Source organism: Electrophorus electricus, chromosome 1 (genome assembly GCF_041902795.1).
Source record: "Electrophorus electricus isolate QZ-2024a chromosome 1, ASM4190279v1, whole genome shotgun sequence".
Classification (NCBI taxonomy): domain Eukaryota; kingdom Metazoa; phylum Chordata; class Actinopteri; order Gymnotiformes; family Gymnotidae; genus Electrophorus; species Electrophorus electricus.
Window position 1 is genome coordinate 12,843,572 of NC_137497.1, and position 17,716 is coordinate 12,861,287.

Below are 17,716 nucleotides of genomic sequence, written 5' to 3' on the forward strand. Positions count from 1 at the left end.
TCCTTAGAACAAGGAAATGCCTCAGTGCACTTGGAAAACCTGCCTACAATCACTAGCAAATACTTCAACTGACCACAAGGTGGAATGTGCATAAAGTCTATCTGTAGACACTGAAAGGGATATTCTGGAGCCTGTAAGGCATCATATTTGGCTTGTGTTTTGCCCTGGTTGCTTCTGGCACAGGTTAAATAGCAATCTAGGAGGAGTTTTACAGTGAGACGTTTTGCAGGAATACAAAACTGTTTTTTGAATGCTAGCCATCACTCCCCCTTTGTGCAACATGTGAAATCCCATGAAAATGACACACAAGAAATGGAAAAATAGATTTAGGAAGGGTGACACGCCATTAGACCATTTTAATCAGGACTACAGCCCTAATCAACCCAATGAGAGCAGTCCTGTTGTGTACTCTGAGTTTGTAAGAAATGCAGATTGATATTATTCGGCACAAAGCAATGAGAAAACATGGCGATAGCTTCACACATCGAGGATATAGTGTATGGGCATGAGGGGGCATTAACAGCTGCCCAACGTGGAATCTCATCTGCTGAAGCATTGCCAGTGGCCGTGTCAGACTCAGAGGTTGTGTCATGACCCTTGACCATTACGATAGCCAGCCAAGCTGGTGGTGTACATGCAGACAAAGTTGCAGACACTAGTCCTGGATTAGAAATGGGCTTACCTTCCAAGATACGAAACCCCCGGAGCAACAAATCTTATTGAAGTCATGAGCAACCCCAAATGCATAACGGGAATCAGTGTAGATGGTGACAACCTGATCCCGGAGTAGAAATTTCACCCTGCTATAGAGAGTTGAGGTTAGTATAGAGGGTGGGTGTGGCATGCCGTCCACTCCTCCTCCAGAATATGTCGGTACAGACCCACTCACCTGATTAAGCCCTTCTCGAAGTGATAAAGTAATGCCTTAAACAATTCCTTTGGTGTTTTTGCTTATCTTTTTTTCATTGCTTTCACATGCTCTTCCTCTCTGCAATATGCAGGATGATCTGTTGCTTAAAATGATATGAAGTTTAGTTTATGGGATCAGTATACAACCTATCACTGTATTGGACACTTCTAGCTAGAGCAAGCTAAGCTCTGGTTAGTTCCTACAACTAACGTGAGCTAGCTACCTGTCCATCCATACGTTCAGTGAACAAATACGCGACAACTCAAGAGATCCAGCTCTGCACAACCGCACTGTTTCACAATACCAAGCCAGCTTGTGTACCCTGACAATTCTGTCTACTGGCTGTGATGCTGCGTTTTGTTCTGGCACTGTTAACATCACGAGGCAAGCGGCAGTACTGGGTCTGTGAACCTTTACTGTAAAAACATGGAAAAATGAAATTGCGTGCGTGTGTGTGCATGTGAGAGAGAGAGAGAAACTGGCAGACTCTCCTCCCCTCAAGGTCCGTTAGTAAAAAAAAAATTTCATCTGGAAATCTAAGTTGCTATATTGTGCTGTGTAATGTTAAGCGCAGCACAACAATGTCCTGTAGGTCACATAAATAACGTAAGTAGCCTAATGTCATAATAACAAATATGAACAGGAATGATCAACCACTACAAACAGCATGTTAAAATACTAAAAATAACGAGTTGATTACAAATCGAGTAAACATTTAGAAAGTGAAACTTAACCAGAAAACCCATATTCTATCATTTAACCAATGAAAGATAGAAAATCACAACAACAAAAAACAACACAATAACATGTCGAAAAGATCTGCGCTAACATTAACAAGCATCGCTGTCACCATAGCAACCACAGCAGCTGGGGTTTTTACACAGGATACAAGATTTCATGACATTGCGATTAGCAAAGTAACATTTTCAAAAGAAACATAAAATAAACAATAATATCTCTGTACCTTTGATGACATATAAACATGTAAAAATTGCTTGTTAGTATGTGTGTGTGTGTGTACTACCCATGTAATAATAAATTGTGAGTGCCAGTGAGAAGTCCCCAAAAAAAACACATGCACAATAAACGATGCTAAAGGACTCTTCAGCTGCAGTTTATTTCTGTACATATGATACACGCTGTTCTACAAGTTACACATGCTTTGGAATCATAACTCACTGTGTTGAAGTCTCTGTACAAATCAACACATTAAAGTTGGAAATCTTTGGAAACTGGGAAAGGTTTTTCATGCTGTTTTCTGTGTGGTGGAGTGATACAGGTGCAGATGCACACAGTATGAGTGTAATGTCTTGTGATAGTTACCCTCCACCACAGTGTGTTCATGGACTGTGGGTTTGAAATGCACATATGCTGTGTGTATATATATTTATATATGTATGTAAATTAAAACACAGGATTAACACAGAAAAGTTTGTATATTTTAACAAAGTAGGTAAAACAAAAGTATATTAAGAAAAAATGAACTTACCTGTGATTTTTTTGTGGAGAGTCTTCCATGTTGTCTTTGAAGGGGAGCTTTATGGGGAATTGTCCTGCTTAAAGACAGGAAGTGACATCACCCAATTTCCTGTTTTTCCTTGTATTAGTTTCCAAAGGAAATTTCAAGAGTGGAGTTTTGATGTTGACTTATTTTGGAGAATTTATGATTGCTGATTTTCTTTTATTGAACTTGTAACTTGTAAATGCTAAATTCTATTTTTTAAAACATTTTTGTTTGTTTTTGTAGTGATTGCCAGATGAATCCTTGAAGCTTTCCATCCAATTGGTTCAAAAAAAGGTTCATATCTGGAGGCTTCATGTGCACACAAACCCCCCTACTAGCTAAACCTTTATTGTCATTTCAACTATTTGTGATGGATCTCTTGGCTGTTTTGCACCAGTGACAGCATGGGAATAGTCACTGCCAACAATAGAAATAAAAACACCTTAATATGATTTTGTGTGGTTCATTCATTCATCTAATCTGTTTTTGATGTGTAGGTAATGGTTTTGGAGGTCTACTAGTGTCAAAAAACAGGTTGATTTCAGTCAATGTTTAAATAAACCAAATAGGACATGAGATGTTTATGTTGAGATGTTCTTAAGACTGTTGCAGTGTTGTTCAAAGATGGGAAAATGGTTATGCTTATGAATACTGTGGTGACTTTATTCACTTTTATTAAGAAATAATATTTTTTCCACTGTGCTTGGACGCAGTTGGTTTCTCTGTTTGAAAATAACTTCCCTGGCTTTGAAGAAAACACTTTCACATGGTACTGAGGAGGCAGAGGTGCACAAGTATCCCACAGCAAACCTGTAGAGATTTGGATATATGCACCTCTGCCTCTGCCAGTACTGGAGGGGATCCTGTGTTCTGCTTTTCTTCAGTTCTGCCAGGTCTGCACTTCAACTGTGGCATCAGCAGTGACATTGTGTGTTCTTCTGGCCTCCATGAATGTGGCATCAAAATCACACCACAGTTTGTTTCCTGAGAAGCAAAACCAGATAATATGAATGAGGTCATAACTCTGAAATTGACTTTAATCCAATGCAAAAATATTAACCAGGTCTTTCAGCTACAGCATCTTGTGATGTTGAAGCTGCAGCTGGTATTGAATGTGACTGTCTAGACCCTATTACATTGGTACATTCAAAGGTGAGTTGTTTTATTCCTTTATCTGCCTTTTTTGGGCTAAAGGATCCAAGTGATTTGTATCTTGGGTCTAGCAGCGTTCCCAGCGATATAATGCTCATGCTGTGTGGAGCTTTTCCCTAAGGAGCCTGATGAGGTCTCTCCCAGTTCACTAGCTACTGGGACCGTTGCCTTTGCTGCCTCTTCCTGGAGCATCTTTTCCACCATTTTCAATAATAGCACCACTTTGGAGCCAGATACCTTTTTCTCCTCTGACAGCACCACAGTGGCCGTGTGAAAAGGAGACAGTATAGACAGGAGCTCACAAACATTATTGTACTCATCAGAGGTCAGCGCAGGAATACCAGTTTGTAAGCCTGCCAATGCTTACAGGCTCCCTGAGTTCTACTAATCGCTCCAGCATTTGAAAGCTGCTGTACCACCTTGTTTCAACCTCCTGAATCAGTTTCTTTTTTGGTTTTCCCATACGCTCTTGAACAAGGTCCAGCTTCTCCTTTAACAATAAAAACCTAAACGTTACATATGTAGCAATATAAAACAATGTGTAAACAAATGTGAAAATAATGTTACTAACTTTGACAGTTGTGCTGCTTCTAAAATAGCCCACCAGCTTCCTTGCCTTTGTAGGAATGGCAGACAGCACTGGGATTAGTTCAAGAGCTTTTTTAACAACTATATTCAGGGTGTAAGCAATGCAGAAGGCATGATGCAGCTTCAGCTGTTTACCACAGGCAATCATATCAGATGCGCCATCAGTAACTAGGCATGTTACTTTGGATTTTATTTCCCATTCTTCCATAAGAGAGGATTTCACACAGGCCAAATTTTCAGCTGTGTGCGCCTGTGGGAATTTCACTACACCGAGTAATGTGGACTTCAGTCATGTGTTGTCATCTATAAAATGGCAGGTCACACCCAAGTAGTTTGTCTGCTGTCACACTCACTGCAGGAACTTTCTGGACCTCAACTTTGGTCTTCTCTTTCTCTTGTTGATATTTGGTCTCAACCATGGCCTTTGCGGTCTAAAGGGAAGGAAGAAAATATTATTTTTTTAATACTACTCTCATAATTTATCCATGTCACCACACATACTTTCCTAGTTGGGAAAATATAGATTGGATCAAATTTTGCTACTAAATCCCTGAAGCCTTTATCCTCAACTGTGCTAAATGGCTGTGTGTCTCTAACAATCATGAAGACCAAAGCCTCATCCAGCTCTTCCTTTCTGGTCACTGCTTTGTAAAGATTAGATTACACTTTGTCATTTTTACACTTTGTAATCCAATCCAAACTGCAAATAACATGTAAGGTGCAGAGAATAATGCAGTATATAAATATATATATACACAGTATATACACATTATATTTTTTATATATATATATATATATATATATATATATATATATATATATATATATATATATGCATATTAATGTTAACAGTGAATAAAATTAAATTAGGTTATGGTTTAATTACAGTATTTGCATGTCAGAAGTCATTACATGAACATGTGCACATGTTTTGTTTTTATTTTGTGATGTGTGTGAGGAATGTAGCATCGTGGTCAATGTCATTATTATGATGGGTGATTAACAAATATGAAAATTGGAAATGCATACCCACCTTGGCTGGATCCAACTCTATCCCCCTCATTATACATGACAAGTACAGTAACATAGATGAGGTGTTGTTGTTGTATCCCAGTGGTTTGGAATGGAAAAAAAAAACGACTTGTGAATATTATAGTAGTAACACATTTCATTATTTACAGGCATATTATGTGCAATACCTTATTTGTAGAGATCTGCTCAAAGTGTTTCCATACAGGGGAAACCCTTTTCCTTTTAGCAGGCTCCATGAAAACAAGCTCATCAATGTCACAGGCAAATTGACAGAACACAAACATGCAAATTTTGCATGGATCCATTGCGCTTTATGTGTGTTCATAAATTGTGCCAACACTCGAAATGCTTCCTGAACCAGTGAGGTTTCAGGCATCATCAGTGACGTCATTCATCCTTAAAGAAGCAAGCCTCGATACATGTTTCATAAAAGACTTCCTGGAGCTCTCGACATGTGCTCCGAAGCCTCGGCACAGTAGGGGCCATCACTAGTATCTCACTTGGAGTGAGGAGTAGGAGTGAAGGGTGAGAGTGAGGAGTAGGAGTGTGGGGTGAGAGTGAGAGGTGAGAGTGAGGGATGAGAGTGAGTAGGAGTGAGGGGTGAGAGTGAGTAGGAGTGAGGGGTGAGAGTGAGGAGTAGGAGTGAGAGTGAGGGTTGACAGTGAGTAGGAATGAGGGGAGAGAGTGAGGGGTGAGATTGAGGAGGGGGGTGAAAGTAAGGAGTAGGAGTGATGAGTGAGAGTGAGGTGTGAGAGTGAGTAGGAGTGATGGGTGAGTGAGGAGTAGGAGTGAGCAGTGATAGTGAGGGGTGAAAGTGGGTAGGTGTGAGGGGTGAGAGAGTAAGTAGGAGTGAGGGGTGAGAATGAGAAGTGAGAGTGAGGGGTGAGAGAGTAAATAGGAGTGAAGGGTGAGAATGAGGAGTAGAAGTGAGGGGTGTGAGCCACTCAAACTAGGAGGTGCACCATATTAAAAACATCAAGGAAGCATTAACAAGAGAGCCTGACATTCTACCCGACTCACATGAACATGTAGGGAATTCCACAGCAGATATTTAAAAAATAAATGTTTTGTTTTAGTTGAGAGGAAATTCAACTATGAAATTTAAAACAAGCCTCGTAAGATGTTTATTGTAATCTAATCTGGATTCACAACCGCATGAGATGAATTTCTCAGATGTGTTTTCTTCTTCTCTTTCCCCCTGGTTTGCTTTAGTCTGTTGTCCAGTTTGTGGACATAGTGCCCATCACTTGTGAAACAGAATGTATGTCATGAATAAATGTCTTGTTTGGTCCTTCCTATTGTCCGTCTCTATGGTTTCCTTTCTCATGTTTCACTTTTCCAGTCCTGTTCCAGTCCCTGTTTTGGTTTTCACTGTTCATGATTTGCACCTGCGCCTTGTTTAGTGTTCATTAGTTCAAGTATTTAAACCCTGTGTGGTTCCCTGTGTTTTTGCTGTTCATTGCGTGTGTTTGTGTGGAATGTATTGCATGTATTGCATGTATTGCATGTATTGCATGTATTGCATGTATTGCATGTACTGCATGTATTGCATGTATTGCATGTATTGCAAGCTCGTCTTTGTTTCTAAGCCTCTGTTTATGTTAGCCTGTTTGATTCTAGCTGTTTTGTTTTTCCTTAACTCCGTATGTTACTTCTTTCTGTTATAGCTGCTTTCCCTGTTTGCCTTCGTGTGCTTTTGGTTTGTGTTTCCTAGGCTTTGTTATCCTAGCCCTTGTTTTTGTTATGTATTCTAGGACCCTGGACTACTCTGACTACAACTCTGGATTTGCCCCTAAGAAATCTCGCTCTCCTCCGCACATGCGACCACCTCATTACCGCTCACCATTACAATAACCTGAACAATAAGGGGAACTCTTAAATAAAACATGTTGACAAATGGCAACTAAACTATTTAAACTATTCAAAGATACTACAGACAAAATTGTCTGTTTTTCCATGACTTGACAAAAGTATTTACAGTTGCATTAAATTACATCACAGGATCGCATAGTAATATTTCCATAAACATATTTACAGTACTGGGCAGATCCTCTTATAGTGATTGATACATATTCATCAATATGACAGCATGTGTCCTCTCTGAGGATCAAACCTTACTGTACCTGCTCTACCAGGTGAGCTTCAGGAGCGCTCTAATCATGTATACATACACTGATCTTTGACCCCTGAATGGGACAGAGAAAGGCAGTGCGGATCTGTGTGTGTGTGTGTGTGTGTGTGTGTGTATTTAAACATACAGAGTTATAATTATATGTGTATGTACAAGATTGGTCACTGTGACAAGATCAAGAGGGATTGTGGGATCAAATTCAATCAAATTCAATCAGGAAGTAACTAGTACAGTGATGGAGAACTGTTTAGAAATCAAACTAAAACAAATCTGGATCTTGTAGAGAGATATTGTTGTAAATGTAGAATAGAAACATACTCAGAGTTCAAAGTGAATGAACCAGTGGAGAGAATGAGCTACACAAAGGGGGGGGGGGTGTACACAACAACAACAACAACAACAACAACAACCACCACCCTGATCACCACCTGTGCTCCGTCATAACTATGATCACTGCTGAAGCTCCAGTCTGTCATATTAACACACAGCATAATTACTGCACCATCACTGACTACATTTACATATTAACACACAGCATAATTACTATACCATCACTGACTACATTTACATATTAACACACAGCATAATTACTGCACCATCACTGACTACATTTACATATTAACACACAGCATAATTAGTATACCATCACTGACTACATTTACATATTAACACACAGCATAATTACTGCACCATCACTGACTACATCTACATATTAACACACAGCATAATTACTGCACCATCACTGACTACATTTACATATTAACACACAGCATAATTACTATACCATCACTGATTACATTTACATATTAACACACAGCATAATTACTGCACCATCACTGACTACATCTACATATTAACACACAGCATAATTACTGCACCATCACTGACTACATCTACATATTAACACACAGCATAATTACTGCACCATCACTGACTACATTTACTTATTAACACACAGCATAATTACTGCACCATCACTGACTACATCTACATATTAACACACAGCATAATTACTGCACCTTCACTGACTACATTTACTTATTAACACACAGCATAATTACTACAGTAAACAGTGGTACTGAGGCTGAAGTATTTGTTGATTTATTGAGGGTCGGCTGTAGAGGGATTGAGCTTCAGGAGCAGACAAGGCCAAACTAAAAAAAAAAAACATAAGACACACTAGAAATAAAACTACTACTACTATTATTATTATTATTATTATTATTATTATTATTGGTTACATTTATTTAGCACCTTTCTCAAACTCAAGGACACTTTACAGACAGAAATCATCTTTTATTCTCAAATCACTGATAGACTGATGAGAAGCGGCAGCCAATTTACACACACAGTCTGTCAGAAACTACAGACCCCTGTGGGACTGAAGGGTGCAGGGGAAGGGGAGGAGGTTCAGACCAGGACAGAGCAGCACCCATAGCTGGACATATACACACACACACGTAGAGCAGCACCCTTAGCTGGACATATACACACACACGTAGAGCACCACCCATAGCTGGACATACACACATACGTAGAGCACCACCCATAGCTGGACATATACACACACACGTAGAGCACCACCCATAGCTGGACATACACACACACACGTAGAGCACCACCCATAGCTGGACATACAAACACATACGTAGAGCACCACCCATAGCTGGACATACACACACACACGTAGAGCACCACCCATAGCTGGACATACACACACATACACACACACAGAGCACCATCCATAGCTGGACATACACACACATACGTAGAGCACCACCCATAGCTGGACATATACACACATACGTAGAGCACCACCCATAGCTGGACATACACACACATACGTAGAGCACCACCCATAGCTGGACATACACACACATACGTAGAGCAGCACCCATAGCTGGACATATACACACATACGTAGAGCAGCACCCATAGCTGGACATATACACACATACGTAGAGCAGCACCCATAGCTGGACATATACACACATACGTAGAGCAGCACCCATAGCTGGACATATACACACACACGTAGAGCAGCACCCATAGCTGGACATATACACACATACGTAGAGCACCACCCATAGCTGGACATACACACATACGTAGAGCACCACCCATAGCTGGACATACACACATACGTAGAGCAGCACCCATAGCTGGACATATACACACATACGTAGAGCACCACCCATAGCTGGACATACACACACACACGTAGAGCACCACCCATAGCTGGACATATACACACACACGTAGAGCACCACCCATAGCTGGACATACACACATACGTAGAGCAGCACCCATAGCTGGACATATACACACATACTTAGAGCACCACCCATAGCTGGACATACACACACACACGTAGAGCACCACCCATAGCTGGACATACACACATACGTAGAGCAGCACCCATAGCTGGACATATACACACATACTTAGAGCACCACCCATAGCTGGACATACACACACACACGTAGAGCACCACCCATAGCTGGACATACACACACATATGTAGAGCACCACCCATAGCTGGACATACACACACACACGTAGAGCACCACCCATAGCTGGACATACACACACATACGTAGAGCACCACCCATAGCTGGACATACACACACATACGTAGAGCACCACCCATAGCTGGACATACACACACATACGTAGAGCACCACCCATAGCTGGACATACACACACATACGTAGAGCACCACCCATAGCTGGACATATACACACATACGTAGAGCAGCACCCATAGCTGGACATATACACACATACGTAGAGCAGCACCCATAGCTGGACATATACACACATACGTAGAGCAGCACCCATAGCTGGACATATACACACATACGTAGAGCAGCACCCATAGCTGGACATACACACACATACGTAGAGCAGCACCCATAGCTGGACATACACACACACACGCAGAGCACCACCCATAGCTGGACATACACACATACGTAGAGCACCACCCATAGCTGGACATATACACACATACGTAGACCACCACCCATAGCTGGACATACACACACACACGTAGAGCACCACCCATAGCTGGACATATACACACACACACGTAGAGCAGCACCCATAGCTGGACATATACACACATACGTAGAGCACCACCCATAGCTGGACATACACACACACACGTAGAGCACCACCCATAGCTGGACATATACACACACACACGTAGAGCACCACCCATAGCTCGACATACACACACACACGTAGAGCACCACCCATAGCTCGACATACACACATACGTAGAGCACCACCCATAGCTGGACATATACACACACACGTAGAGCACCACCCATAGCTGGACATACACACACACACGTAGAGCACCACCCATAGCTGGACATACAAACACATACGTAGAGCACCACCCATAGCTGGACATACACACACACACACGTAGAGCACCACCCATAGCTGGACATACACACACACACGTAGAGCACCACCCATAGCTGGACATACACACACATACGTAGAGCACCACCCATAGCTGGACATACACACACATACGTAGAGCACCACCCATAGCTGGACATACACACACATACGTAGAGCAGCACCCATAGCTGGACATATACACACATACGTAGAGCAGCACCCATAGCTGGACATATACACACATACGTAGAGCAGCACCCATAGCTGGACATATACACACATACGTAGAGCAGCACCCATAGCTGGACATATACACACATACGTAGAGCAGCACCCATAGCTGGACATATACACACATACGTAGAGCACCACCCATAGCTGGACATACACACACACGTAGAGCACCACCCATAGCTGGACATATACACACATACGTAGAGCACCACCCATAGCTGGACATATACACACATACGTAGAGCAGCACCCATAGCTGGACATATACACACATACGTAGAGCAGCACCCATAGCTGGACATATACACACATACGTAGAGCAGCACCCATAGCTGGACATATACACACACACGTAGAGCAGCACCCATAGCTGGACATATACACACATACGTAGAGCACCACCCATAGCTGGACATACACACATACGTAGAGCACCACCCATAGCTGGACATACACACATACGTAGAGCACCACCCATAGCTGGACATACACACACACACGTAGAGCACCACCCATAGCTGGACATATACACACACACGTAGAGCACCACCCATAGCTGGACATACACACATACGTAGAGCAGCACCCATAGCTGGACATACACACACACACACACACACACACACACACAGAGCACCACCCATAGCTGGACATACACACACACGCAGAGCACCACCCATAGCTGGACATACACACACACACAGAGCACCAACCATAGCTGGACATATACACACACACAGAGCATCAACCATAGCTGGACATATACAAACACACAGAGCACCACCCATAGCTGGACATACACACACACACACACACACACAGAGCACCACCCATAGCTGGACATACACACATACGTAGAGCACCACCCATAGCTGGACATATACACACATACGTAGAGCACCACCCATAGCTGGACATATACACACACACACGTAGAGCAGCACCCATAGCTGGACATATACACACACACGTAGAGCACCACCCATAGCTGGACATACACACATACGTAGAGCAGCACCCATAGCTGGACATATACACACATACGTAGAGCACCACCCATAGCTGGACATACACACACACACGTAGAGCACCACCCATAGCTGGACATACACACATACGTAGAGCAGCACCCATAGCTGGACATATACACACATACGTAGAGCACCACCCATAGCTGGACATACACACACATATGTAGAGCACCACCCATAGCTGGACATACACACACACACGTAGAGCACCACCCATAGCTGGACATACACACACACACGTAGAGCACCACCCATAGCTGGACATACACACACACACGTAGAGCACCACCCATAGCTGGACATACACACACATACGTAGAGCACCACCCATAGCTGGACATACACACACATACGTAGAGCACCACCCATAGCTGGACATACACACACATACGTAGAGCACCACCCATAGCTGGACATACACACACATACGTAGAGCACCACCCATAGCTGGACATACACACACATACGTAGAGAAGCACCCATAGCTGGACATATACACACATACGTAGAGCAGCACCCATAGCTGGACATACACACATACGTAGAGCACCACCCATAGCTGGACATATACACACATACGTAGAGCAGCACCCATAGCTGGACATATACACACATACGTAGAGCAGCACCCATAGCTGGACATATACACACATACGTAGAGCAGCACCCATAGCTGGACATACATACACACGTAGAGCAGCACCCATAGCTGGACATACACACATACGTAGAGCACCACCCATAGCTGGACATATACACACATACGTAGAGCAGCACCCATAGCTGGACATATACACATACGTAGAGCACCACCCATAGCTGGACATATACACACATACGTAGAGCACCACCCATAGCTGGACATATACACACATACGTAGAGCAGCACCCATAGCTGGACATATACACATACGTAGAGCAGCACCCATAGCTGGACATGTACACACATACGTAGAGCAGCACCCATAGCTGGACATGTACACACATACGTAGAGCAGCACCCATAGCTGGACATATACACACATACGTAGAGCAGCACCCATAGCTGGACATATACACACATACGTAGAGCAGCACCCATAGCTGGACATATACACACACACGTAGAGCACCACCCATAGCTGGACATACACACATACGTAGAGCACCACCCATAGCTGGACATATACACACACACACGCAGAGCAGCACCCATAGCTGGACATATACACACACACACGCAGAGCAGCACCCATAGCTGGACATATACACACACACCCAGAGCACCACCCATAGCTGGACATACACACACACACACACACACACAGAGCACCACCCATAGCTGGACATACACACACACGCAGAGCACCACCCATAGCTGGACATACACACACACACAGAGCACCAACCATAGCTGGACATATACAAACACACAGAGCACCACCCATAGCTGGACATATACACACATACGTAGAGCAGCACCCATAGCTGGACATATACACATACGTAGAGCAGCACCCATAGCTGGACATGTACACACATACGTAGAGCAGCACCCATAGCTGGACATATACACACATACGTAGAGCACCACCCATAGCTGGACATATACACACATACGTAGAGCAGCACCCATAGCTGGACATATACACACACACGTAGAGCACCACCCATAGCTGGACATACACACATACGTAGAGCACCACCCATAGCTGGACATACACACACACACGTAGAGCAGCACCCATAGCTGGACATACACACACACACGCAGAGCAGCACCCATAGCTGGACATATACACACATACGTAGAGCAGCACCCATAGCTGGACATACACACACACGCAGAGCACCACCCATAGCTGGACATACACACACACACACACACACACACACACACACACAGAGCACCATCCATAGCTGGACATATACACACATACGTAGAGCACCACCCATAGCTGGACATACACACACACACAGAGCACCAACCATAGCTGGACATATACACACACACAGAGCATCAACCATAGCTGGACATATACAAACACACAGAGCACCACCCATAGCTGGACATACACACACACACACACACACACAGAGCACCACCCATAGCTGGACATACACACATACGTAGAGCACCACCCATAGCTGGACATATACACACATACGTAGAGCACCACCCATAGCTGGACATATACACACACACACGTAGAGCAGCACCCATAGCTGGACATATACACACACACGTAGAGCACCACCCATAGCTGGACATACACACATACGTAGAGCAGCACCCATAGCTGGACATATACACACATACGTAGAGCACCACCCATAGCTGGACATACACACACACACGTAGAGCACCACCCATAGCTGGACATATACACACACACGTAGAGCACCACCCATAGCTGGACATACACACATACGTAGAGCAGCACCCATAGCTGGACATATACACACATACGTAGAGCACCACCCATAGCTGGACATACACACACATATGTAGAGCACCACCCATAGCTGGACATACACACACACACACACGTAGAGCACCACCCATAGCTGGACATACACACACACACGTAGAGCACCACCCATAGCTGGACATACACACACACACGTAGAGCACCACCCATAGCTGGACATACACACACATACGTAGAGCACCACCCATAGCTGGACATACACACACATACGTAGAGCACCACCCATAGCTGGACATACACACACATACGTAGAGCACCACCCATAGCTGGACATATACACACATACGTAGAGCAGCACCCATAGCTGGACATATACACACATACGTAGAGCAGCACCCATAGCTGGACATACACACATACGTAGAGCACCACCCATAGCTGGACATATACACACATACGTAGAGCAGCACCCATAGCTGGACATATACACACATACGTAGAGCAGCACCCATAGCTGGACATATACACACATACGTAGAGCAGCACCCATAGCTGGACATACATACACACGTAGAGCAGCACCCATAGCTGGACATACACACATACGTAGAGCACCACCCATAGCTGGACATATACACACATACGTAGAGCAGCACCCATAGCTGGACATATACACATACGTAGAGCACCACCCATAGCTGGACATATACACACATACGTAGAGCACCACCCATAGCTGGACATATACACACATACGTAGAGCAGCACCCATAGCTGGACATATACACATACGTAGAGCAGCACCCATAGCTGGACATGTACACACATACGTAGAGCAGCACCCATAGCTGGACATATACACACATACGTAGAGCAGCACCCATAGCTGGACATATACACACATACGTAGAGCAGCACCCATAGCTGGACATATACACACACACGTAGAGCACCACCCATAGCTGGACATACACACATACGTAGAGCACCACCCATAGCTGGACATATACACACACACCGCAGAGCAGCACCCATAGCTGGACATATACACACACACACGCAGAGCAGCACCCATAGCTGGACATATACACACACACCCAGAGCACCACCCATAGCTGGACATACACACACACACACACACACACAGAGCACCACCCATAGCTGGACATACACACACACGCAGAGCACCACCCATAGCTGGACATACACACACACACAGAGCACCAACCATAGCTGGACATATACAAACACACAGAGCACCACCCATAGCTGGACATACACACACACACACACACAGAGCACCAACCATAGCTGGACACACTCAAATCACTCACAGACAGATGAGAAGCAGCAGCCAATTTACACACAGTGTTCTCTCTATTAGAAACTACAGGAGAACCAGGTGTAGGAGAAGGGGAGGAGGTTCAGACCAAGACAGAGCACCAACCATCACTGAACATACACACACACATACACACACACACACACACACACACACACACACACACACACACACACACACATCTATCTTTATCTATATTCATGCACAACTCACATTGATACAGGACAGTTTGAGTATCCAATCATCCTAACCTCCATGTTTTTGGGAGGATTCCAGAGGAAACCTACGCAGATACAGGGAGAACATGGAAACTCCACCCAGATAGGGACTCGACCCCCACACAGACACAAGAACACCACGGAAACTCCACCCAGATAGGGACTCGAAGGCTGAGAGGCAAACATGCCAACCACCAAGCCCTTCTGTCCAAACAACCAACTGTCCCAAATGAACACAAACAAAATTAAGTACAATAACCCTCCCTACTCCCAAAAACTAATAAACAGAAGTAAAGAACTGAGCAAATAAAAAAGGTGTCAAACTCCAAACTTCCCAACTACGATTCACGCAGGACTACTACAATACACTATACACAGAATAATATTTACAACAGTGAACACGTCCAGAAAAAGGGGAAGCAGAGGCCCAAAACCACAACAATCATCAAACACTCACTGAACAAACAACCAGCTTCAGCAACAGTGAAGATGTATCTCTGTCTGTCGCTTCTTCCCAGTCTTCCCCTTATATTCCCCTTATGCGCTGGGTAGAATGAGGCAGCCAATCAAGACAACACCGCAGCCGAGAACAATTCCAGCACAGGACAGAAGACTTGATCAAGTGGAGGAGGAGCATCAAGAAGGGGACGTAAACAAACACAAATTTTTCCCACTCAATCACTCTTTTGTTTTGGTATCAGCAAGCAAGCATCACACCAAGTGGTGTAAAACATCAGTGGCTGGATTCAACATGTCCATCCACCTCAAAGAGTCCAGTGAAAATCAACCAGGTCCACATGCTCTATTGGGGATATACTTTGATAAACAGGACCTCAACTAAGACCAAGACCTCAAACTATGACACTCAGTTCACGCTGTTTACATGATCCCAGCATTCATAGTCTAACTAATATGGAACCACGGATGTGCATGTAAACATAATTACTGATACTACGCACACCCCCCTCCCCAACAAAAAGTAACTAGGCAACATTAAAATCACAGTAACCATACTTACCTTCCACAGTAACTGTGTATGTCTGTATAATCTCTTCATGCTTAGTGTCTCTGATGATGTAAACTCCACTATCAGATGGTGTGGTTCCTTGCAGCTCCACAGCAGAGATAAGCAACACTCTCTGAGTGTATTCAGGTTTACACTTCAGTGAGTGTCCAGCCACTGTACAGATCTGTCCACTAGAGGGAGCAGCTGCACCTGTGCTGTTATAAATCACCTCCACTGACTCTGATATGAGCAAATCCAGCACCAGAGGTTCACCAGGCTTAATCTGAACTGAAGAATTACAGGCTTTGGAAAAAACAATTAGAAACTTCAATGTAATATACAACTGATTTGACCATGTAACCTCAGAACGGCAAATCTGATATAAACATTTAAACGTTACATACAAGCTCCTTCTGTTTTTCCCCACATATCTGATATTTGAAGTTTACAATTCTATGTTCTACTTAGAACATACTCTAAGTTCTACTTAAAGTTCTCTCTGTCTACATAAATAATGGTTTAGTAACAATAACTAGGTAATCCATTGAGGACACTTACCCTCTATCTGTAGACTCACATCACAGAGCTCTTGACCTTTACAGGCGCAGGTGTACAAGGACCTCTTAGTGTAATCAGCATCAGTGATGGTGAGGGAGAGATCTCCCTTCAGGTACTGATCATGGGACATGTGAAATCCCTCCTCTGACTGGCAGGATGTCTGGTTACACTGAGCCAGTACGT

The 17,716-nt window shown here is 43.8% G+C and overlaps 1 protein-coding gene across 1 annotated transcript; it reads right to left on the minus strand.

The window, feature by feature from the left end:
• Nucleotides 1–655: 655 nt before the first annotated feature.
• Nucleotides 656–17,711, minus strand: LOC145651894 (uncharacterized). The gene is made up of 6 exons (XM_081700649.1): nt 17,534–17,711; nt 16,988–17,278; nt 5,188–5,204; nt 4,508–4,585; nt 3,225–3,398; nt 656–775 (listed from the first exon to the last, which is right to left on the minus strand). Exons 1-6 carry the CDS (start codon nt 17,661–17,663, stop codon nt 656–658), a joined length of 810 nt encoding a protein of 269 aa, XP_081556775.1. The 5' UTR covers nt 17,664–17,711.
• Nucleotides 17,712–17,716: the final 5 nt, after the last annotated feature.

Coding starts and splice junctions, on each gene's coding strand:
- LOC145651894 (XM_081700649.1), bottom strand. CDS start 17,663: ATGTCCCATGATCAGTACCTGAAGGGAGATCTCTCCCTCACCATCACT. Junction 3,399..4,507: donor AGGTCCAGAAAGTTCCTGCA/GTGAGTGTGACA, acceptor TTTGCTTCTCAG/GAAACAAACTGTGGTGTGAT. Junction 776..3,224: donor ATATATCCAAATCTCTACAG/GTTTGCTGTGGG, acceptor CTCCGGGATCAG/GTTGTCACCATCTACACTGA.